The sequence below is a fragment of the Muscardinus avellanarius genome (assembly GCF_963383645.1).
Source record: "Muscardinus avellanarius genome assembly, chromosome: 10".
NCBI classification, from domain to species: Eukaryota; Metazoa; Chordata; class Mammalia; order Rodentia; family Gliridae; genus Muscardinus; species Muscardinus avellanarius.
The window spans coordinates 4,705,004-4,729,402 of record NC_137796.1 but is presented as its reverse complement, the minus strand read 5'-3'; the positions used below and the strand labels follow the sequence as shown (position 1 = coordinate 4,729,402).

Below are 24,399 nucleotides of genomic sequence, written 5' to 3'. Positions count from 1 at the left end.
TCTCCCAAGTGCTGGGATTACAGGCTTGCACCGCCACGTCCGGCTCAAGTTCATGTTCTAGCAGGAACACTCTGGCTGCTGTGGAGAAGAGGGTGGAAGAGTTGGGCAAGTCAGAACCAGGGACCTAGTAAAAAGATGGTGCCATAATCCTGACGGAAGGTCACACCGACATGGACCGGGGTGGTGCAGCTGGATGTGGTTAGGGAGTAGAAACAAAATACTAATATATTAGCCAGGCTTGATGGCGCACGCTTGTAATCTCAGTACTTGGGAGGCTGAGACAGGAGGATCGCAGGTTCATGGCCAGCCTCAGCTACTTAGCGCGGAGGCCGTCCGCAACTTAGTGCAACCCTGTTTCAAAGTAAAGAATGAAAAAACGGGCCGGAATGTAGCTCGGAGGTAGAATGTCCCTAGGTTCAATCCCCTGTATCACACACACACACACACACACACACACACACACACACACACACACACAAAATATATATATATATATATATATGTGTGTGTGTGTATCTTAATATATTTCAAAGATGGTGCTCACTAACTGGATAAAGTATAAATGTGACATATGTTTAGCTGGAAGAGATTGTGAATAAAGTTCTTCTAGTAATTATAATATTCATATGGAAAGCTAGCCTGTACAGGAGCTGAGGTAGATAACAGCCCAGGTACCAGATAAAGCATCCAGGGTGCACGTTCTAGGTCCTCTGCTCCCTGAAAGTGTGTCCCTGCTCAAGGTGCTTAAATTTCCCATATATAAGTTTGGCGTAGTGATGCATGCTTGTAATCTCAGTACTTGGGAGGCTGAGACAGGAGGATCATAGCTTTGAGAGCAGCCTCACCAAGTAATGAGAAACTCATCAATCTAGTGAAACTGTATTCAGAGTAAAAACAAAATAGGGCTGTGTAGCTCTAAGGTAGAATTTCCCTGGGTTTAACTCCCCAGTACCACACACACACAAAATAAAAGTAAAGTTAATGATTTTTAGCTGAGCTCGGTGGCGCACACCTGGGATCTCAGTATTGGGAGGCTGAGACCAGAGGATAGCGGTTTGAGGACAGGCTCAGCTACACAGTGAGGCCCTTCACAACTCAGTGAGACCCTGTTTCAAAAAATTGAAAAGAATAAAAAAAAATAGTGTTGAGGGTATAGCTCAGAGGTAGAATTCTTCTGGGTTCTATCTCCAGCACCGCAAAAAAAATGGTATGGGGGTGTAACTCAGAGGTAGACTGCCTCTCATAACCATCCGACTGGGTTCAAACCCCAACCACACACACACACACACACACACACACACACACACACACACACCCTCGTATATAGCACAGGAATATCATGAAAGCATTGCATAAGCATTTGCAAGACCCGGTGTCTAATTCATAGTAAGTACTCAGGAGATGTTCTGTCTCTTGCCCCAGAAGGAATTGACTTTCAAGGGTACGTTCTTATTAGTAAACAGGTAAGTATGAAGAAGGCCTGCTTCCCTAAAAGATATCCGATTGAATCGCTCCCTTCCTGTGAAGAGAATTGGCAACATAGCGGGCATGCCCACATCCCTGTCTCGGATCCCGATTTTCTGAGCTCCATTATCAAGTACTTTCTGTATTTGCCAACCTGACTTGGAAGAGGACCGTTGAGTCTTTTATGGAAGAACGAGCATCGCCCAGCCTTTGAATATTTATCACATGCGCCCTCTTCTTTAAGCAGTTGTTTTACCATCTTGACATCAAACCACGGAGCCCAGGGAAACCTCAGATGTTGGAGAATATCAAATGTGGTTTCTTTTCTTTTCTCTTTCTTTTTTTCTCCCTCCTTTTTCCATGGCAGATCCGATGCACCTTTGAACCTTCAAAGGGCGCAGTAATCAATGGCGTGGGGAAGGCTGCGGTATTGTGGGCATCGTTGTGAAGAGGGATTTATTAACGTAAACTGCGTGTTGTGGAATTGAGGCTGGGGCTGAATTAAAATGTGCGGGTCTGTAATCCAACACAAAACACAGAACAAAAGGGAGGGGAGAGAAACACAACGGGCCGATGAAAGCCACTTTGCTGATTTGAGGATTCGCTGAAAAGAGCTACATGAAAGAGAGATTATTTTTTAAGTAGGTTAACACAACCCTGGTGTCTTAATTAAAATGTCCTCAACAAAAGAGGAAGAGAAATGGAACCGGAGGGTTGTGGGAGGCATCAATGAGAGAGAAGACATTTACAGAGAAATAAAAGGTAGATAATTGAGGTAAATATTGAGAATAACTTTCTAAACAAAACAATCTTGAATTTCAATCATATTTAAAAATGGGTTGAATAAAGGGGGTGTTTGACTCTGGAGACCATCGTGGGAGATATCTTTCTCATTTTACAGTTTATAGCTGTAACATCCAGAAGTTAATACCCCCAAACAAGGCAAGTAGATAAAAAGGGGAGAAGTTAGGATCTTAAAAACAGACTGAATTCCGAAAAAAACAGCCTTGATAATGAATACTCTTTTTCTTCCTTTTTGTAGTACCGGGGGTTGAACCCAGGGTTATTCTGCCTCTGAGCTACACCCCCGGCCCTTTTCATTTCTCATTTAGAAACAGAGTCTCACTAAGTTGCTGAAGCTGGCCTCGAACCCACGGTCCTCCTGTCTCAGCCTCCCAAGTATGGTGTGCACCACCATATCTGGGTTCACTTTCGTGAATACTAAGTGCTTTTCATTTACTTCCTCTTTTAATTGTGTCTGAGGAGGGGGCTGATTAGACGCAGGTTGTTAGGGAAGCCTGCTTCTGCGGCCCTGCTTCTCCTAGGTCACCCTTAGATCTCTCTTGGGAAGCTGAATATTCCTTAGGTGCCAAATAAAGATGCACTTTATTGATAAAATTTTATATTTGATGAAGTCATACCCTGTGCTTCTCCGAGTCCATCCTGGAGTCACCTGTGCTGTTGTGCGTTCTATGCATCTCTCCTTGAACCTGCACGTGTGATGTCCGGCTGTGCCATTCATCCCAGCGGCCAGTGCCGTCTCCTGCCATTACTGAGAGCGCTCAGCTACCAGGGAGGGGACAGGTGTGCCTTTCACTCTGATGATTCAGTGTATCGGGTGCTAAGTAGAAAAGCAGGGCTGTCCCTCCCCTGAGGTCACTCCGAGGAGGGAAAAACGCCAGAGTGCCTTTGGAATAGGAAGAGAGAATGTCAGCTTGTCATGTTGCTTATTACATTTAAAAATGTCTGCATTTGAATATTATCTCACTCAATATTCTCACTGCTGTGACCCAATAAGCTTGACCACCTAACTTGAAGGGAGATTTATCTGCTCACGGTTTTTGGAGAGTGTTGGGTTCAGTCCATGTCAGGCTGGGTATGCGGAGTTCAGGGCATGGCTGGGGAAGCAGAGAGATGGAGACATTATAAAGGCCAGCAGCAAGAGAGAGAAAGGGGAGGTGGGACCTTATATAATCCGCAAGGAATCCCTCCTCAAGCAGGCCCCACCTCCAACCTGGGTGCCTGGTTTCTCTGAGGGACAGGGAGACTGTAAATCCAAGCCGTGGCATATGTGAACGGGACCTAGATGATCAGACAAGAAGTTAATAAGAACTATCCTGAGGATACCACCTGACCACAGCTGTAAAGTAGCGTGAGTGATGGGTAATGCACACTTAGGGGTTGTGTGTGTACGTGCGACTCTGTGTGTATTCGTGTGTGCTCTTGTGTAGGTATGCATTTTCCAGGAAGGTATAGAAGGTCAGGAGTGAGAGGAATGGGTCAGAAAAGAGGGGATTTTAGTTGGAGAAAGGTAGGCAGCCTCCAGCACTGATGTGGTTGGCAACACTGGAATTGGGACCAGACAGTTGTTTTGAAGGAACCCTACTTTGGCAAGATCAGAGCTTCTTCCAGTTGATTGGTGGCGTGGCAGTATGTCACAGAACCTTTAAAACATTCACAACCTCCGGTCAGCTAATTCCACTTTTGCTAATCTCTTCTAAGAAACCATTAGACAGAGCAAGCAGATAAAACTTTATACCCAATGTCATTTTATTTGCACTTATTTATGGTAACAAACAGTTGGAAGCACACAGACATCTGAATGTAACTTAGTACTCGTGTGTGGAGACAGCGCAGGGTGCATGGGACCTGCTGTACTTATAGTTACATGATTTGCAATATGAGGGGAAAGGAAATGGGATTCATCGTTAGGTTCAACACAGCATAGAAAATCATCAGATCCTTTAATTCCAACCAAAGCAAAAGCCTATGAAAATCTGGACAGAGTGAAATGATATTTGTCTCATACATGATAGTGAAGAAAATTGTCTTTCTTTTATCTGTTAATATATTTTCTGAATTTTCTATAAGGAACCGAATCAGGAAAAAAGTGAACTAAAAAATAAAGTATCACTTGACTTGATAGTATGATCCTACTATTGTCCTTCCCTTCTACTGAGTAAGCTAAAAACTCTGGACACACACACATGCACACACATGCACACACACACAACCAAATACACACAGACATACACGCATACCTTGGAAACGGAAGAGTAAACCAAAGCTGATGGACAGGTGGATTGTGGAAATTAAACCTTAGAGAGGTAAGACCTGCAATGGGTGTTTCTCCAGTTAGATCATTTTCTTCTTCCCTGGCTGCACCTCAGGATGAGTTCCAGTCCAGCAGGTGGCTAAGACTTCCATAGGAACCCCAGCTCTACAGAGGAACCAGAAAACATGGCCCTTTGGGAATTTTAGTAGGGCGAGGGCATTATCGTTGTTGGTAGTGGTGGAATTTCACTCTTCAGCTCCTAAGCGTGGTTTGGCCTATAGCATTTACTCAGTAAAGATTTGATCAATGACTAATTTTGAAAAGAATCTACCTTAGAGCCTGACCCACTGTCACCCAAGACCAACACAGTCAACTTTCTCTCCAGCATGGGACCGATGATGTTTTTCCAGTAGACACCAGAAGAAAATATTTGCATTCAGGAGCTTTTCAGCTGAAAAACAGGAACTTCCTTCATATAACCACCAGATTCCTGTTTAAGTGGGCACGTTATTTTGAGAGACTCAAAAGCTGAAAGCAGGTGAGGCAACAGTCCAATTCTCTCTCTCCCTGTGTCTCGATTCTAGTTTATAGAACTATGCTACAGAGCATTTGCTTATAAAGTCGAATAGTGAGTGGAGTTCATCTAAACTTACGTTATTCACCCTGTCCTTAGACTCTGTTTATCTTTGGCTCGCTTTACCTCTTTCTTTCTCTTCTTCCCCCTCCCCAGGAGTAAAGTTGAGGTCACAATTATGAAAAAGAAACATGATACTCTTCCATTATATAATAGCATGTTTATGGCAATTCCGGAAGTCAAAGACCGTGCAAGAAGGACCCTTGGATGGAACCGCAGTCTTTTCCCACAGTCTACTCTTGTATCCTCGATCTTTGCCAAGATCAACTTTCAACTCTTTACCCAATAATAAACCCAGAGAAAGCCCTGGTTGAGCCTGCAGTAAATTCCCAGTGAGACCTGACTTTCTTTTCCCCGCTGAGGCATGCGCTCTGCACTGGTCCCTCAAACGCTCATCCGTGTCCCCCTCATGAACTGCCTTCCCCTCCCTGACCTCTCCCTTCCTCTACCAGAATTTCCTGAGATTAGGCACCCAAAAAGCAACTTGCCCTCAAATGTTTTATCAGGGGTGCACAGACTAAGGATGTGGAGGTCCGGGTCACTGTGATTAGACTATCCAGTGGGCTCCCCAAAGCCACGAGGATGACCCCAGGTGGGCTAGGGTGGAGCTGGTGAAGGTGATGATCCTGGCAGGACATGGGCTCGTAGGGAGGGGAAGGGTGGATTCCAGGGAGATCCCTCAGGTAGAATGGATAGCAGTTGACCACCCTTTGGGGGATCAGAATGGTAGACACCAAAGGCTCCATCCCTACGACGCAAGTGTGGAATCCTCCAGCAAAAGAAAAGGGAGGCGGGGAGCCTTGTGGTTTGGACAGGAGACAGTGGGGAGAGTGGTTGTTTCATGAGAGAAGGGTCAATTCCTCAGCCCAGAATCAACAGGGTCCTTGGTTTGTGTGATGGAAGAGAATTCCGGCACCAGCCAGTCAGACGCACTAAGGGCAGTTTATTTAGGAAAGTAAGAAATAAAAGTTCAAGAGAACGTGAACTGCCTCCAGAGTCAGAGGTACATCCTGCAATGTAGGGCTTGTCCTTGTTTTTGTTTTAGTTTGGGGTGTGTGTGTGTGTGTGTGTGTGTACACATGTAGATGGTACTGAGTATTTAATCCAGAGGCATTCTAACTCTGGATTCTTTTATTTTTTTTATTTTGAAACAGGATTGTGGAGGGCCTAAGTGTCTGAGGCTAGCCAAAACCTGCAATCCTCCTGATTCAGCCTCCCAAGTACTGGAGTTACAGGCATTCGCCACCACACTGGGCTCTAGGGCTCTTCTTTGAAAGGAAGCTTTGTAAACGGAAACCCGAAGGAAGGGCCAGTCTCACGCGCTGGGTTCCTTTGATCGTGGAGCATAGAGCAGCTGGTCTGGTTCTCCTTGGAAGCTTCAAGTTGACCTTATCTAATGGATGGGCAGCACTTAGATTGTACCCATATCTTGGGGCCCTGAACGATATCTTTCTGTAGACTTCTTTGATCAGTCTATGTATAACATAGGCTAACAAAATATATATGCGTAACTTACTAATCATATAATGTTCCAAGAATTCTTAGACAGACTTTTAGGTTGAAGATGAGGACCATCATGGAGTTTGTAGATGTAAAGCTACAGTTTCCTTTTCCTTTTTCTTCTCCATGTGTCTCCTTTCTACCTTTTATTTCTCCCATCCGATCTCAGCATCAGTTTAGTTCAGAGCACATAGAGTCTTAGGTGCCTGCGGGTAGCTACGTGCCACTTAGCTGGCAAGTCCCACAGGAAAAGCATACTGAAAACACCCAATAAATCCCCCCTGAATTGCAAACTGTTTTTTCCAAGGGTGCGTTTTCTAACAGGGGATTTCTTCTAAAGCCAATTGCACATTTAAGAGCTCGTGCAGAAAGGGAAAACAGAGATCCTGGGGTCCGTGTCCTTATGACTAGAGTACGGCCCCAGATTATTACAGCTGTGGCGGCAGGGACAGATGTGTGTGTTAGAAAAACAAGCCCATGTATAAAGTGCCACAAGATGCCCCCAGGTGTCTGACGCAGCTATTTAGCATGAATATTTTATCAATGCCAAAGCAGATTGAGGGAAATTGTATCCATTATTTCCCCGTCGCCGTCACACGTGGCTGAATGGACTTCTGACTAAAGAATCTAAATATGTTTAAAACATTTTTCACCTCCAATGAAACCAGCAAGTCCTGATTTCTGTTGTTAGGGCGCCTGCTGCCTCCATGAAATATTTCAGAGGCAATTTTGTCTGGGAGACACCGTCGGGCAGATTTCCATCCAAAGCTTTTTGTTTTCTGTTTGTAACCGGCAGTTCCAACCTGAGGAAGTTGACATCACTATTTGTTGCTGATGTACTGTGCTTGAGGTTTCTTGGGTTGAGTTTTCAAATGTGGGGTTGAAAAAAACTAAGCAAATTTTAGAAAATGTGCTGTTCAGGGGGTGGTTGCCCAGGGATAACCCGACAGGATCAAAGACAAGGTCAGACCCTAGACTTGGAGAATTCTCGTGTCCTCGGGAGTCAGAACAGTCTCAGGTGAACAGATGAGGCCTGGCCTCTCCTGCCTGCCAGCCTCCTCGGAGCTTCCCAGAGCGGTCCACTGTCTGCTCCAGCCCCTCTGTCTTTCCTCTGCCTCTGTGCCTTTCCTCCTGCTGGTCCCCGGGCCCAGAACCCTGCCCCCTTTTCATTTCTCTTTATCTAGATGAATCCACTTACCATAGGGTTTAGGTTAACTGCCATTCTTCCAGACAGTGATGGCCTCCTATATTCCTCTAAATTCTAGGCAAACATGTTTTGATCCCTTGATACCTCCAACTCCATTGCTGACCCAATTAGGTCCACACCATGAAGACACTATGGAGTCTGATTGCTCCTTCCTTCCGTCCTTTGTACTAGAGATTGAACCTAGAGGCATTCTACCTCTGAGCTACACCCCCAGCCCTAATTTATTCTTTCGTTTTGAAACAGGACCTCACTAGGCTGCCGAGAGCCTCACTAAGTTGCCGAGGCTGACTCTGAACCAGAGATCCTCCTGTGTCAGCCTCCAGGGCATTGGGATTACAAGCGTGCGCCACTGCACCCGGCTTGGACTCTCTTTCTGATCATGACATACACCTGTGCTTCTTGAAATGCTCAGAGCTCCTTACAATGACTTGACTGGCTATATTTCAAAACAGGATGCTCTGGGGAGCTGGAATTGTTTCCATTTGTGTTCATTATTTGCAAATACCACCATGCCTAGTGCCTGGGAAGGCTGTCCACAGATATCTATTGAAAAAATAAATAATGCTCAAATACATGCAGAAATAGTAACTAATAGAACCTGCTGCCTTCGATATGCCTGCAATTATGGGGAAGAGAATGAAAAATCCCTACTTTTTAATAACATGATGTCATAGAATACTACCATGACAGAGGAATTTTTAGCATGCAGGGAGAAGATAGAGGGAAGGGAGGAGTGTTCAGTTTAGAGTAGTGGGTCAGGGACAGCTCCTCGTGAGAAGAGACCTGTGATAAGAGGGGAAAGAGAGAGAGGTGAGAGGGGGAAGGGAGGGGGAGGGAGGGAGGGAGGGAGAGAGAATGAGAGAGAATATGAGTGTGTGTGTGTAGGGGGGTATAAGATGCAGGAAGTGGAGGACTAAAGAATGCTGCCTGAGGAATTGCAAGTGTTTCTGAGGAAGGAGGGGGGCTCACAGGAGAGGGAGTCACTGAGTGTTAGGGGAGAGATCACAGTGTTCCAGTTCAGGGCAGAAACCACATGGGCCAGCCAGTGGTGTAAGCCACGGGGGTGGCATGGCTGCATTCACATCTGGGCATTACGCTCATCAGGCAGGGAACTGGAGAATTGAGTTGAGATGGGACCCAGGGAGGCACTTGCTGTGGTCCATCCTGAAACCTGGGATCCTACCACTGGTTCATCACAGCAGGTCCATTCGCCCCATTTCATAGTTTCCTTTATGGAACCTTGAAAACCTACAGAGAAAGGGAAGCAGAGAAACTCTACAGACTTCTCAGTACTAGGCTTGCTCTGCTCTTGGTCCTGTATGTTAGCACAGATTTGGGTTTCAGTCACGCTACATTATACAGAGGAAATGAACTACTGTTTTTCTTTTTTGCTTATTCACATGTAATTTTGGTAGGACCGAATTTAAAGGAAATACTTTTCAAAGGTTCTGCAGCTATGTTCCTTTTGGGGGACAGAGACTCCAGGGCTTTCTTCTTGGCTGTGCTTGTTCGTTTCATCTACCTTTGCGTCTTCTTGATCTCTATAAATTTGTGTCTCCGGTATCTCCTTGTGTTTGGTCTATGTATCAGGGCAGGCTGATGACTCTAGCAATCCAGAAGTCAACAAGAAGTTGATCCTGTTGTTGGCTGAGACCCATGTACCAGGCCGACTTTCAGGGATCCAGGTTTTGCCCACAGGGTGAACAAGACCGAAAGAGACAAAGAGACACGCCAGGAGGAAATGCACGATGGTTCGGAAGTTATGAGTCAGCCAGGTGTGGTGGTGCGCTCGCTCTTGTAATCCCAGTACCTGTGAGGGTGAGACAGCAGGAGCTCCAGTTCCCGGAGCCTCAGCAACCTACTGAGGTGCAGTTTCAAAATAAAAAATAAAGTAGGGCTGGTATCTCAGAGGTAGAATGTTCTACCTCTGAACATTCCTCCTGGGTTCAATCCACAGAACCCCCCCACCCACACACAAGTTTGTGTTTCTACATGGGATGAATACACACATGTTTTTGTTGTTTGGTTTAGATCATTAAATTTTCCTGTCTATGGATTAGAAATTCAAAGAAATAGCTATAAATAAGTAAATAAATAAATATATTTAATCTTTCACCTCTTCCTCTGGGCTCTAGGTGGGAAATGTGTATGTGTATTTTCTTTCTTTCATCTTTACTCATAGCAAATATCTTTAAGAATGTATTATGTGTGCACATATTGATTGTATCCTTGTGATAGAGTCCTAGAAGTTAAATTACTTTGTCAAAGAATATGAATACTTGAAAACATAACAAACCTAGTCCCATTATTTTTTCAGAAAAGTATCTTTGTCTTGGAGGTATGAATACACTCTTCTGATTTATGTGCATTCCGTAATTTTAAAAAATTATTTCAGCCAGGCATAGCGGCGCACGCTTGTAATCCCCACACTTGAGAGGCAGAGACGAGGATCGTGCAGGTTTGAAGCCAGCCACACTGGCTTACGAGACCCTGTTTCTAAATAAAATATATAAAATAGGTCTGGGAGTGTAGCCTGGAGGTAGAAGGGTTCCAACCCCAGTACCACCAAAAAAAAAAAAATTTTTTTCAGTGGGACATGGTGGCACACACCTATACTCCCAGTACTTGGGAGGCTGAGATAGGGGAAGGATCACAGCCTCAAGGCCAGCCTCCCCAACTTAGTGAGACTCTTAACAACCTAGAGATAACTTGTTTCAAAAAAAAAATAAAATAGGGATGGGGTGTAGCTCAGAGGTAGAATGCCCCTGGATTCAATCCCTACTACCGAATACATACACACACACACACACACACACACACACACACAAAAAAAAAAAAAAAAAAATTTCCCAGATTTATATTTGGCATATTGAACTACTAAGATGGCATGGAAATATCTGAGGAGAAAACTCACTTGAAGAGCAACTTACTAAAATTAATTAAAATTAGAGTACTCACTAAAAAGGGAAACGTGTATATAATCCATACCCACTGCAAAGGATTCTGGGAGCAGGTGATGTTTCCTTGAGAGACAAGAGAGGCATGGTGTCAGGGTGGCGAGACAAAGAGCAACTGGTTGACTTCAATGAGCTAGCACTTGTCATGTGAAGAAGGGTATATTTCTTGTATGCATTTTTCATAGCCAAACACCCATGAGGCAGATTTCACCTTAACAGGAAGGAGAATCTTCTAAAATTGTTCTGTTAATTTGGTCTCTTTGTAAATCATTGATATCCTAGGATGAAAGAATACAAGCAGATGTGACAGTGTTATTGTTGTTATAAAAATATTTCTATACTGGAGAGGGGATCAAAGTAGAATGACAGACATCTTATTTATTTACCAGACACAATTATGGAGCCAAACACTCTGAACCAGGCACTGTGCTAAGCCCATTACATGAATTACCCTAATTCTACTGGTAACCTTATATTCACTTAATCTTTTTTATTTAATAATATTTTAAAGCTGGGTGTGGTAGTTCATTTTTGTATTCCTAGTATGTAGTAGATTTGGCGATAGAATGCCCCTGGGTTCAATTTCCAATTCCAAAAATAACAACAGTAATAATGATATTTAAAAATATATTTTAGATACTTGCTCTATGTCTGGCTCTGTGCTAGCCACTATGGGTAGAATAACAGCAAGCCAAGACAATGCAGCTAATGGAGCTGGTAGGCTCCTGTGAAAGAAAGACACTGGTAAAATAATGCCAGTAAATGAATGTTTAGTCAGAGGCCGAAAAAAGGGCTCCATGTGGCAAGACAAGTCTATAGCAGATAGCAGAAGAGTGAAGTGGTATCTTAGCTGGGTAGAAAGGGAGGTGGGGTCAAACAGGCCAAAGAAGGGAGTGTCCAGCAGGAGACCCTTAGGGGAAAGATCTCAGACACACACCTCCAATCTGAAGAAACCAAGGGGCTTGTGCATCTGGGGAGCAGAGGCAGGACAGTGATGGCCCCCGAGGTCAAAGTCAAGCATGTGGACTCCCTGGCCTCACTAATGATGGAGGCTTCATCCTTTATCCAGGCGATACATATATGTCCTAAGGAGAAAGATAAGAGTGTTTTTAAAAGGCTTTGCTGGTGGCTGGGTAGAGAACTTCTGAGTCAACACTCACATTTACAGCTCCCCTGATAAAACCTGCAAGTTCTTTCCCACATTGACTACTTTGACCAAAGCAATTTCTTTTCACTCCAAACACATATACCAGAAATGACGATCATACTGGTGACTGTGGGAATGAGATTCCTCCAGGTTCTCAGCATTCAAGTGTTGGATTATCAGGCATCCCAGGAAAAGATCATATTGATTTTAGATCAGCCATCCCCAAGGTCTCTGATGTGCAACTCTCAGTTTTGGAGATTTCGTCTCTGATACACTGGTGATGACTTCAAGAAAGGACACCTATGTAGAGGCTCCGGGGACAGTGGTTTGCACCCATTCCTTCTAGGCGTATACCCAGCAGTCCTGGGAAAGTGAGAGTGGGCATTACTTTTAGCAACAGATTGATCCCACACCATCTCATGAGCTCTCCAGCCATGCGCGTCTTGACTTTCTACATTTAAAATAATTTCCATAGTCCCTCTGATGTGAGATGCTATGTGGTGCTGTCAGACCTCATTTCTACATCACCCCATTTTATCGACAGCATAACGCCATCCTGTAAGTCCATAACAATCTCTGAGCTTGGCTGACATTTGGCTGTTAACTATTGAGGAAACACAGTCAGAAGTGAAGTGAGCAGAGTACCCTGGCTTCACACCTTCCTCTCTTTGCTGTAGAAAGTCTGGTATTTGTTGACCATTTCTTTCTTTAGTGGGTAAACTTCAGCCTCGGGAGATAATAAAGAAACCTTTAAATCCTGCCCCAGATAGAGCAAATATGCTTCAGTCATTCATTTGATTGCTTACAAAATGTGAACAGAGACCCAGAAGCCCTGCCTAGCAACTCCTAAGCATAGGGCAGGCTGCAAGGGCGCAGCTCACCGCAGCCAGGTGTGGTTGTGGTGGTGCTTGTCTATCACACTCAGTAGGCGGGAGGCTAAGACAGGAGGGTCAAAGGCTCAAAGACATTGAGAGGCCCTCAGAAACTTAGCGAGACCCTGTTTAAATTTTTTTTAAAGTTAGAAAAAGGGCTGGGGTAGAGATGAGAGGTAGATTGTGTCTGGGTTCAATCCCCAGTTTAAAAAAAATTAAAATAAAAAAGAATGAACACATTGTACATCTCAGCTTGTTTCTGCAGGCCCCTTCCCTTGCAGAGGTGTGTAGATAAGCCATCCCTCTGTGGCTCAGGTAGCTTCCTCTGTTAGCTGGCGGCCGACTATGATTTACTGTCTCACCTCCGCAGTGTTAGAGCGGCGCTTCTAAAGCATGCTGCATTAACCAGGCTAAGGAGCCCTCCCTCTGGGTGCAGAACGTGCCACCAGCAACCCCGAGGTGAAGTAGAGCTGAGCCTCTGCAGCAGGAGGCTCTGGAGACACCAGCCCTGAGGAGCCAGGTGACTTTAGGGGAGGCTCTTAGATCCCTGGACCTCAGGAAAGCAGTCCTGGTGACCCTGCCTGAGAGTTGACCAGTGGATTAAATGTGGCAGTGGATAACAGGCCTGCCAATAAGTAGCAGTGTTTCCTCTGGCTGACTCAGGGACAGTGCCGGTTACGTCTTAGGGTTAGAAAGGCCAGAGCAGCCAGGGCCGTCCTCTCCAGTCTTGAAGTTGGAGCAAATGTTTCCAACTCCCCCAAAGGAGAAATCCTCAGCGCCTTCAAGTCAAACCCAAGGCATCGCAGCTGTGCAAGGGACCAACAATGGCTTCCTGCTGGTTTGGAAGCAAACTTGACGTTTCTTTGACCTACAAGACTGTCTGCCGCTATCCTGGATGGCTGTGAGAATCATCTTTCTGCTGAAAGTAGCTTATACAGGGCTTTACTCTATTCAAACAGCCCTATTAGCAGACAATTTTTCCCCAAACTTAGGACTGTCAGAGAGAAGCCTGTGGCTTCTTATAAGCCCTTTGCTGTTTTCCTCCCTTACTTACTACCCAATGCAAAGGTAGGACTAGGCAGGCAGAGGAGAGGGGCCAGGGTATGGAAGCTTTCCGGCTACTTCTTCCCATCTGAATGTTGGTTCATGGAGCAGGCCTGTTGACAGGTGGCTAGCTGGGTACCAGCTACTTCTGGCCTTAGGTGTACAAAGAGCAGGGCTATCCCTCTCAGATCTCAACACTTCCTGGGATAGTCACTGAGAAAGGCTTCTACTGCCCTCAGCTGAGTGTGATAGGATTGGGCAGTGGCCCCCAAAACAGGAGTCTTAAGTTCCAGCCACAGATGCAGGGCTACAGTAAACATCATTTGGTTCTCCTGTAGCTGGGAGATTCCTTACCCACTCAGTTCTACCCTGAGCCTTGATGGTTGTCACGGCCGGGCTCCCTGGAAACAGAGTTCCTGACTCGCAGATCCACAAGCGGGAGGCATGTTGGGGAGGGAGCATAGGGACTTCCTGGCCGCTTCACGCGCCCCTTTCTGTTTCGTGGTCTTCGTGTTACGGTGAAATGCGACTGAGTCCATACAAATGTTGAGGGAACACACTGGGTGATTCCCTCTGATGAAGTGCCCGGAGAAGGTGGATGTTCACAGACCAGAAGTGGATTCGAGGGAACACACTGGGTGATCCCCTCTGATGAAGTGCCCGGAGAAGGTGGATGTACACAGACCGGAAGTGGATTCGAGGTTGCCAGTGACCTGAGTGGGAGCATTGACTAGTGAAAAGAAGGCACAGAGTTTCACCCAGGGTTGATGGAAATCCCAGAATTAGACGCGGTGATGATTGCACAGCTCTGTAAATACCCCAGAAACGCAGATTGCATTGTGTGCCTCACACAGGTGAATTTTATAGCATTTATATTATACTTGATAATACTTTACAGATACTATGGAAGAGAAGGGGTCCAGCTGGAGAAATTTTACCCCTGTTCTCCCTTTCCAAGAATCAAATGCGCAGATTCACAATTTAGGAGGGGTTTTGGCCCTTGGGCTACATGTTCCTCTCTCTGAGCAGTGCCTCCCATTTCATGGGCACAGAAAGCTTGTTCTTTTGGCATCCTAGGTGCCTACAGAAGGGCTCAGTAAATATTTCCCAAATAAATGGATGAATGAGCAAATGAATGAATGAATAACTCTAAATCCAGGCTCTTTTTTCATGATCCGTACTTATTTCTGCCTTCCTTCCTCCCTTGGTGCCCGCCGTCCACTTCCACCCCTGACCTTCTTCTGTCCCTCCAGTTTCAAGATCTCCCTTTTATTTCTCATCTGGTCATGTGACTGTGTCATGCAACAGTGCCCAGGGGGGAGACACCTGCTTCTAATGTGCTTCCAGTTTCTCTTAAGATTGGAAACAGGGAAAGAGAGAGTATAGGTATAAACCCACACCCCCTGAGACAGGAGGGTAGAGGCTGGGCGAGAGAGAGATGGCTCACAGATGCCTGTGCAGACCTGGAGGACAGCACTTCCCCTTGGTGGAGCACGCCTGCCTCTGGATGGTCCAGGCTTAGACATACGAGGGACACTGTCCAGAGACAGCAGAGGCTGCAGGATGGGTCCCACAGGAACCACGAGGCCCCGTGGCAGAGGTGGCCCCAGCAAGTCACTCTCCTCTGCTGGCCTAGGTGTAGCTATGGCTGTTCTTATGGATGAGGTATTATGTCCATGGGAGGTGGGAAGGTGTGTGTGTCTGTCTGTCTCTGTGTAAACCCACACATGCATGAGAGTTCAGTATCTGGTGTAAGAGAGAATAGTTGGCATCTTATGCATCTAATAAGTCTAGAAATCTGGAAAGAGCTGGGTATTTGTGCCTCTGTGCTTCACATCTAGCTTTGGGCCACCCACAGCCGAACTGCTCACTCCCAAAAGTGACAGAGTGCTGCACCCCGCTTCCTTTGCCCTGGTATTGGTAAGACCCACCCTTTACTATTGTGCCGTTGTGTGGAGAACACAGATCACACTCAAGTGCAATTTCTTCCTTTCATGGTGACATCCAAGAAGAAAAGGGAGTTTGCCTGTCCTCTTGGGCACCAGACTGAAAAGGGAAACTGCTCTTATGTGTGGTCTGTGATCCCTAAAGAAGATCACAGAAATCATGCCCAGGGACACACACGCAATGAGATCTGTCCTCCCACGGCAAATGGTTTTCAGTCAATACCGATACTATGGCTCTTATGTGGACCTAGTCACACAGAGGAACCCAGCTACAGAGCATCCAGACACGTGAGCACAGCTTTAATCATAGGTAGACACAGACAACACCCAGTGTAAATATGCACATAAATCACAGATGCAGAGCCCTGGACTGGCCAGGCATGGTGGCACACCTGTAATTTCAGCACCTACAGGGCTGAGACAAGAGGATTTCAGGTTTGAGAGCAGCTTCAGTAACTTAGCCAGACCCTGTTTCAAAAATAAAATCTTAAAAAAATGCAAAAGGGCTGGGGAAGTGGCTTGGAGGTTCAGTGCCTCTGAGTTTCATCCTTAGTGCAAAAAGGAGCCACGGACCTATTACTGCAGTCGTGGCATAAGACTGAGGTTCCTCTCAGTACGAGGCTGACAGTTAAGAGCAGGAAGCAGAAGGACCACCTGGGCCAGCGCTGGGTGAGTCAGGTGCAAAGGTGTGTCTCTGCAGTCAGTCCCTGCCCTGTCCCTTCTGGATGCTGTTTCCCGAGGCCCAGAGCCTCCTGCTTGTTTTCTGGGGCACCTTAGTTTCAGGACCACACACCTATGTTTGCTGCCCACTCTGGCATGCCATGGGGTGCTGGGAAGTGGACTAGCACCAGGGCTTGAGGCTGGTGAGCTCGGAGCACCAGGGTAGGCGCGGGGCTCCGGGACCTGCCCACTCTGGAACCCACCAGGATGAAACCAGCACTCACTGGCAGGCTTGGAAACACAAGCAAGCCCTTTATCAGAACAACGGGGTGATTGTTGCTGACCACACAGTGTGCCTTTTCATCACCGTGGCTGCGTTTACACTTACTTGGTCATGAACGGAGGTCTCTGTTGGCTCCATTGCAGAAGGGGCCGTTCATTACGTGCATTGCATAGGACTTGCCATCTCGATGGAGCACTTTCCTGGACACTCTGTGGTTCAACATGTTTGTGCTGTAAACGAGATTAGTACACTGGATGCGTTTTGTATACTGAGTGTATTTTACATATTTCCTATTCTTTTCCATTCCTTAATAAACCAGCAGAATCATCATAAATGCTACACATCAGCTTTGTATAAATATAATACACTCTGTTTTCCATTATCTTCCTCTTTTTCTGTTCTACCCTTTCTCCGTTTCTTTTTTCTTTCATTTGGATTGGGTTTGTTTTAAATTGTTTTGTTTTGGTTGGTTGAGGTTTGAGAGGGGCATAAGTTTTATCTTTCTTTTTATACTGTCACATATATGCATATATATGTATAAAGATTCTTATAAATATATGTATTTGTATGTACATGTATATATATATATATTTTTCATTTTCTTCTTTGCCTGCATATTGAGACTATTGTCTTCCCAGAAACCAAACGCCTTTTTTCCTACACTGAATATAGCTTATGTAAAATAATGCATCACATACGGACCTGGCATGGTGGCACACACCTGTAATTTCAGTACAGGTGTGATACTTGTAATTCAGACTGAGACAGGAGGATTTCAAGTTCAAGTCCAGCCTCAGTAACCTAATGAGACCCTCAGCAACCTAAAAAGACCTGTTTCAGATTTTTTTAAAAATGGCTAAGGTGTAGCTAAGAGGTAGAATACTTCTGGCTTCACCCTCAGTACCAAAAGAAAATGCATCCTATATGATATTCTATATTTTTCTGTATGTTTTATCCTGTATATTCTCTCTGCTAGCTGGGTAAATTGGAGCAACTCATATAATCTCTCTGAAATGTCTTAATTGGTTAAGAAGAGCTAAAACTATATTTATACAAAATTGATATATGACATCTGTTACAAATGCTAGACTTGACGTATGTAGAATCTACCACGTCAGTCACCGCATGCCTTATATTCTTATTGTCATAGTTTGTGATGCTGATGGTGAAAACCACGGAGTGGGCATCATGGCGGTTGGGATGTGGTCTTCCCAACCCCCTCACTGATGATGGCTAAGAATATCGCCCACGAACGGGCCCCAATTTCTTCTGTCCTCAGTGTCGAACCTGTAGGTTGCTTCTCACTTTCGCCCCTTACGTATCATATGTCACTAAACACCTTTCTGCATGCAATTTCGTTCTTCTGAGTTTATCATTTGGATGTATTCCTAGAGTGAAATTACAGAGTGCAAAGAAGCACACATTTGCAAAGCTCTTGATAAATAAATACTGCTAGATTGCTTTCCACGAGGAAAAGTATCAGTTTGTACTTCAAGCAAATTCCAGAGAATGACCATTTATAGAAACATTCAGAGTTTTAGCTTATCTTGTTTCCTGTCTGATATTTTAATGTAAGTTTTCCTTTAAAACTATCCTGCATGCATGCATATGTAAGTGGACACACACACACACACACACACACACACACACACACACACACACACCTCCCTATGGATCGGTGGTTACTGATGACTTGGAATTATTATTTATCACATAATTTTCATAAGAACTCATATAAAGCTTGAAATGCCTTTCTGGAATGATAAAGAAGATAATTATAATTAGTGTGTGGTGTTAGATGAGATTGGTTTATATCTTGATAATGACATTCTGATTTTAAGTCTCTTTCTGTTTTCTGCTCAGGTCAAGATGCTAGCACCCCTTTAAACCCTCTTCAGGCCATTCTTATTCTCTTAAAAATAGGAGATTTCTTTCTATAAGCAACAAATTCTGGCTCAAATTTACTTAAATCATTTGTCTCCGGTGTGTTTATTTTTATGTTTCCTACTTTTTATATAAATGAGATACTGACTTTTTATGTATAATAGTGTTATAAAGTTTTCTTTATTTAGGCACATTTGTTTAGTTTAAAAAAAATAAAAAACGAGTTCTAGAGAGGACAGAACCCCTGGTAATGTTACTGTGATGAGAGGAGCTGGAAGAGTCTACCTGATGGGTACATTCCAAAAGTCACCCCCTCATAGTAGAACGCATGCTCTGAAGAAATGTTGACTACATTTCTTCATCATACTTGACATTGTTTGAAGTTTCATTTCTACTCCTTTGTGCTCCAAGGATCACGCAGTTAGTCATGAAAAGAGTCCCTTTTATGTGCAGTGAATCCTGTGGGTTTCTGACCAGGTAAATAGCCCACTTGTTTGGCGGATTATAAATGGGAATACACAGCATTGAAGGATGCATAAATCAAGATGGAGGTTATTGTCTAGAGTGATTCAGAAGCTGGGATTAAGTAGTTTGATGGTGGTCATTGTGGATCACCATGTCAGCATGAGTATTCTACAGATGTGCACAGTAACACTAAGGAAGTTCAACAGGATAAAATTAACAAGGTCCAAACAGGTGCGTGCTTTCATAGCTAAGGAACCTGCTCTGAGCATATTGACACACCCTCTGTGGGGCAGAGTTTAATCAATTGATTTTGTTTTGTCTTTTAGGATATATTTAAGTTTGCAAGAACTTCTCCTGTCCCAAGACAAAAGAGGTCCATTGTGGTCTCCCCCATTCTTATTCCAGAGAACCAAAGACAGCCCTTCCCAAGAGACGTTGGCAAGGTAAGTCAGATAAATGTCCGATGGTGAGAGTGGGTTTTGATTAGAGGCTGGATGTGCTCAAAGCAAGCCAACTGTGCCTATGTTGGTGACTGGCTGAAACTGGCCTCAATTCTTACCGACTAAGAGGCCAAAAGGGTTTAGGCAAGAGAAGAATTTCAAAAGAGAATAAAAATGTGAAGCAAACGAGAGTTTTGAATCCCTTGGTTTAGAGATATATGTGGCTGCCAAAAATGATGAACATGTGAGGGAGAATGTCATATGCTATGGACTGGACTTTGCCTTCATAGATGACAACAAGGTGACCAGTCAGACAGGGCCCCTCAGGAGAGCACCACGTCTGTAGATGTCTCTGTTGAGACTCTTTGTTCAAATGTCTAGGTCCAGGGACACCATTGGATCTGCTGTCTAACAACTAAACCAGAGCAATAGGACTAAGTCATATTAACCAGATCCAAACACTACCCCATGAAGAAGAATAGCTTTTCTAGGAGGAAATGGTCATTGTTAAACGGGCCACAGTGTTGATGTGACGCTGTACTCTCAGAATCCCACTCCTTGTGAGTCTGAGACAGGAGGGTCACAGGGTCAAGGCCAGCATCAGCAACTTAGCAAGACCTTCAGCAACTTAGTGAGACATATTCTGTTTCAAAATGAAAAAACTAAAATAAATAGGCCCAAGGGTATAGCTCAGGTAGGATGCCCCTGGGTCCATTTCCCAGCATTACACAAACAAAAAAAAATCCAAATTTTAACAAGTTGGGTTTAATGATGCATTGATTATTATCTGAGATTAAATAGATGCTCTGCTGAGCTGTACCAAAAGGATTGGTATTGGAAACAGAAAAATAAAGCAAATAAAGCACAAAGAATTGATGGCTCATTTCAAAGCCTCATTCTTTACAGGGTTATCTTGACCTGTTGGCTGCACTAGATGGGATCTCTTAGGCTTGGTTGCAATAAATGTCCTATTTTGTTGTTGTTGTTGTTGTTTTGGGTTTGTTTTGTTTTATTTTATAGAAAACTGGCTCATTTTAAAGTTCATTTTGATTGGTACTTAGCAGGAGAGACTCCATTGTGGTTTGGTCTGGTATGCTGGGCTTCCTGCGGGAGCTTAGTTCACACAATGGCTCCCAGCAAACATTATTTAATACTTGTCAATATATTCTCTCCCCATCAGAAAGTCAACATACATAATCAGATACTAACCAGTTTGTATGTTTTGCTGAACCTAGATTTTGAGTGTTGGCAGTTAGTTGAACAAATGATCATCATGGCCGATCTTGCTGGTCTATTGATTTATTCATGCATTCATTCATTAAATAAGATGGGATACCTGTTCTAGACCAGACTCCAAGCCTGGCACTGGGCAAATACAGCTATGAAAATGCAGAAAACAGGGAGCTTATATTCTGTTTGGAAGATAGCTATTTCCATAAGCAAATAAATAACTGAGAAAACTAAAGGGTATAATAAGTCCATGAAACACAGAAACACAGTGATATGAGAAAAGATGGAGGAGCTGGAGAAGTGAGTGGAGGGAGGAGGGAATCCACACAAGTGGCTGATGGCTGGCCACTGGAGTTTTGACACAAAGGGGAGATGGCAGGACCAGACGGGGCAGCCATGTTGGACCTGGGTGCCCAGCATCTTGGCACAGGAAACAGCATGTGTACAGGACTGCAGATGGGGACGAGCAGGGAATGTTTGAGAAGCAACACGCCTGGGTGATCACAATACAGTGTTGAGAGACCCCATTGGTGACGGACTGTGTGTTAGTAGAGTCCTGGGGTAGGGAGTGTGTGTGTGTGTGTGTGTGTGTGTGTGTGTGTGTGTGTGTGTGTGTGTATGCTCGCCCATGCATGTGCCTGGTCTCTTTCTTTCTTCTTATAAAGACACCAGGGTTCAGTTATGCGAGTTCCACCTAATGGTCTTTTCTAACTCCCATCATTTCTCAAAGGCCACACCTCTAAACACCCCAGTCAGATTAACCTTCCACCGTCTTAATACCTCACAACAGGGAATAAATATTAACACATGAAGATTTGGGAATATTCAGTCCATATCCAAGTCAGTGCAAGACCAACCAGGTCCCTTTTAGGTAACCCTGGCCTCCTCAGCTCTTGTCAGCACTTAAACTTACAGGAGTCAGGGCTCTGCCCTCACAGACAGGCTCAACTGGTCATGGTTGAAGAGCTGGGCATCAGTACTGTTTAAAAGCTCCCGGATGACTCTGATGTGGAGCCACAGTGAGGCCCCTGGTCTAAGCAAGTTCTGCTCCAAGGGAGGCTGAAGCCAGGGATCTGTGTCTTCGTGTGGCTTCCAGGTGATTCTGTACACACTCGAGTTTATCAAGAGATCTAGAGAATGTTCTCCCTGGCTATCATTATGACAGAACACCTTCCAACTTAGAGTTACAGTTCCATTAATTAGATTATAATAAGAGTGATATGTATCCCAGTTGCCTGGAAAATCTCAGCTCACACCAGCTGTCCTTATGTAATTATTAGTAGCAGTTCCTACCCCACTTGAGTGTCAGAATCTAATGATGCATAATGTGGCCATTTTATGGTTTTCTTTGACCTCCCAATCATCCAGGATCTCTCACTGAGTAGGTTCTTAAGCCTCTCTCCCTAAATTTTAGATTACATCAATAAGCACACAGCTAACGTTTTTTGTTTTTTTTTGTTCCTCCCTCAAAAGACAATTTTGTTTCCAAGCTGAGGACCCATGTCTTAGCACCTTATATGTACCCATGCTGACTCTCAGCCTGGAAAGCAATCTACTTCCTTGCAAGGGTGGTTGGCAAGTCACATGGTGATGTTCCTTGCAGAACAAAGATTCTGCCTTATAAAAACTATTTTTTCTGTACCCACTTGGTTTTATTCATTGATCTCATTCTTTTCTTTATATCTCTTACCTTCACCATCCCTACCTATACCTGCCAAGCTATGGGCATCAGGGATGTCAGGAGCATCCAGTGTCTTCAGCACGTGCTGGGGAGTGGGGGAGGTCAAAGGGGAAGAGCTCTGTCCTCCAAACAGGGCTCCCACCAAGAAGAAAAACCTTGTAAGTCAGAGCATCTCTACTTTCCTAAATCTTTCATATTAGACTCCAATTTAGAGTGGTATCTGAAGAAGAGATTCTGTGCTATAAAAGTATAAACACGTTATGTTATTTTGGTTCTCCCAGGAGCAGAGCCTGAGACAAAAACTCAAACATAGGCAATCCATTCAGAAGGTGGGAGGAGCGCTCATAAAGAAACAAGGAAATGACATGACAAGCGAGGGTGGCCAGGCCAGAAGCTGTTCATGAGGTCTGGAGGCAATGGGGCTGAACTTCCCAGGGAAATCCCAGGGAGTGGTGTGAGACACTGTCAGGATCAGATGTTGGGGAATTTATACACCTGTTGGGGTATTTATTCCTCCAGCCATCCTCGGTGGAGGCCTGTCCCCAAGGGCAAGCGTTCTCCTGCACACCTGGCCTACCCTGTGCTCTATGCACAGGTGCACTGGCCCTTTGAGGTTGGAGGCAAACCTCCAGGCAGAGACCCATACAAAGCTGCAGGTGTGTGACATGCTCTACAAAGCGCGGGTCCAGGGCGTGGGGCCAGGCACTGGCAAATTCTGCTCTGTCATTAAACTAGATGTAAGTGCGCTGTGTTGCCCACTGGGGTTTCTCTGTCTTTGTCTCGTCCTCTGCCCTCAGCCTACTTTCCGATTTAATTTTCATGTGTCCTGTGCCCATAAGCCCACCATTCTTCCCTCTTTCCTGTGTCCCAGGAGGAAAAAGAAAATCTCTGAAATTCAACCCAGTTCATGTCAACAAGCATATATTCAACATCTTCTCTTTGTGAGGTACTGTGTGAGGAACTGGGGATTTACTGGTAAAGGAAACAGGACCTTTGATCTTATAGGGAGACAGCGAGAGAGAAGTATCAGCACCTATCTGTCATTTCTGTAGCTCTGTGCCAAGCGCTTTCTACTGTTGGCATTGATTTCTCATCACAAAGACCCCGTGAGGGTCATCTTCCAGCATGCCAACGAGGGCATTGAGACTCAGAGGGCTCCGAGGGATGAGATCACCCAGCCTGAGACACTCAGCCGCCAATAGCAGAGATGAGCTTCAAGTTAACCCTTTGAGATTTCAAAGTCTCTGCCCTTACACATGGGCTCAAGGGCTGCTCAGCCCAATCTGCGGGTCCTTCTATGGAATGAAACATATGTGCCCATGAGGGATCTCTTTATTATTATTATTATTATTATTTGCGGTACTGGAGATGGAACTCAGGGGCATTCTACCTCTCAGCAACACCCCCAGCACTAATTTTTATATTTTACTTTGAAGCAGGGTCTCACTGTGTAGCAAAGGGCCTCAAAATAAGTAGCTGAAGCTGGCTGCGAACTGGATCCTCCTGTCTCAGTCTACCAAATGCTGGGATTGCAAGTATACACCACCACGCCCGTCTTGAGTGTTCCCTTTAGAATGGCATTAAAATTAAGCATAATTTGCCAGGCAAGGTGGCGCACACTTGTAATCCCAGCATTCCAGAGGCAGAGACCAGAGGATTGTGGTTTGCAGACAGCCTCAGCTACATAGCAAGGCCCTTCGAAACTCAGTGAGACCTTGTTTCAAAAATAAAGACTAAAAAATAAGGCTAGGGGTGTAGCTAGGAGGCAGAATGCCCCAGGGTCCCATCCCCTGCACTGCAAAAAAAAAAGTGTAATTCTTTGATGTATACTGAAAGATAAGATGCGTAGAGGGCTACATCAACGGGCATATGAGATATAGATGGCATATTATGAAAGAAGTATACTGAAATGTTAATGGTAGAATCTGGT

At 44.8% G+C, this 24,399-nt stretch overlaps 1 protein-coding gene across 1 annotated transcript in view; it reads left to right on the top strand.

Annotated features, from left to right (window-relative positions):
* CDH13 (cadherin 13) overlaps positions 1-24,399 on the top strand; it is a gene marked incomplete at its 5' end in the record, with an annotated part of 996,866 nt that overhangs the window by 444,938 nt on the left and 527,529 nt on the right. Inside the window, one exon of the mRNA XM_080702595.1 lies at positions 19,445-19,561. Coding sequence (XP_080558721.1) covers positions 19,445-19,561 — 117 coding nt within the window. The remainder of the gene's footprint in view (positions 1-19,444; positions 19,562-24,399) is intronic.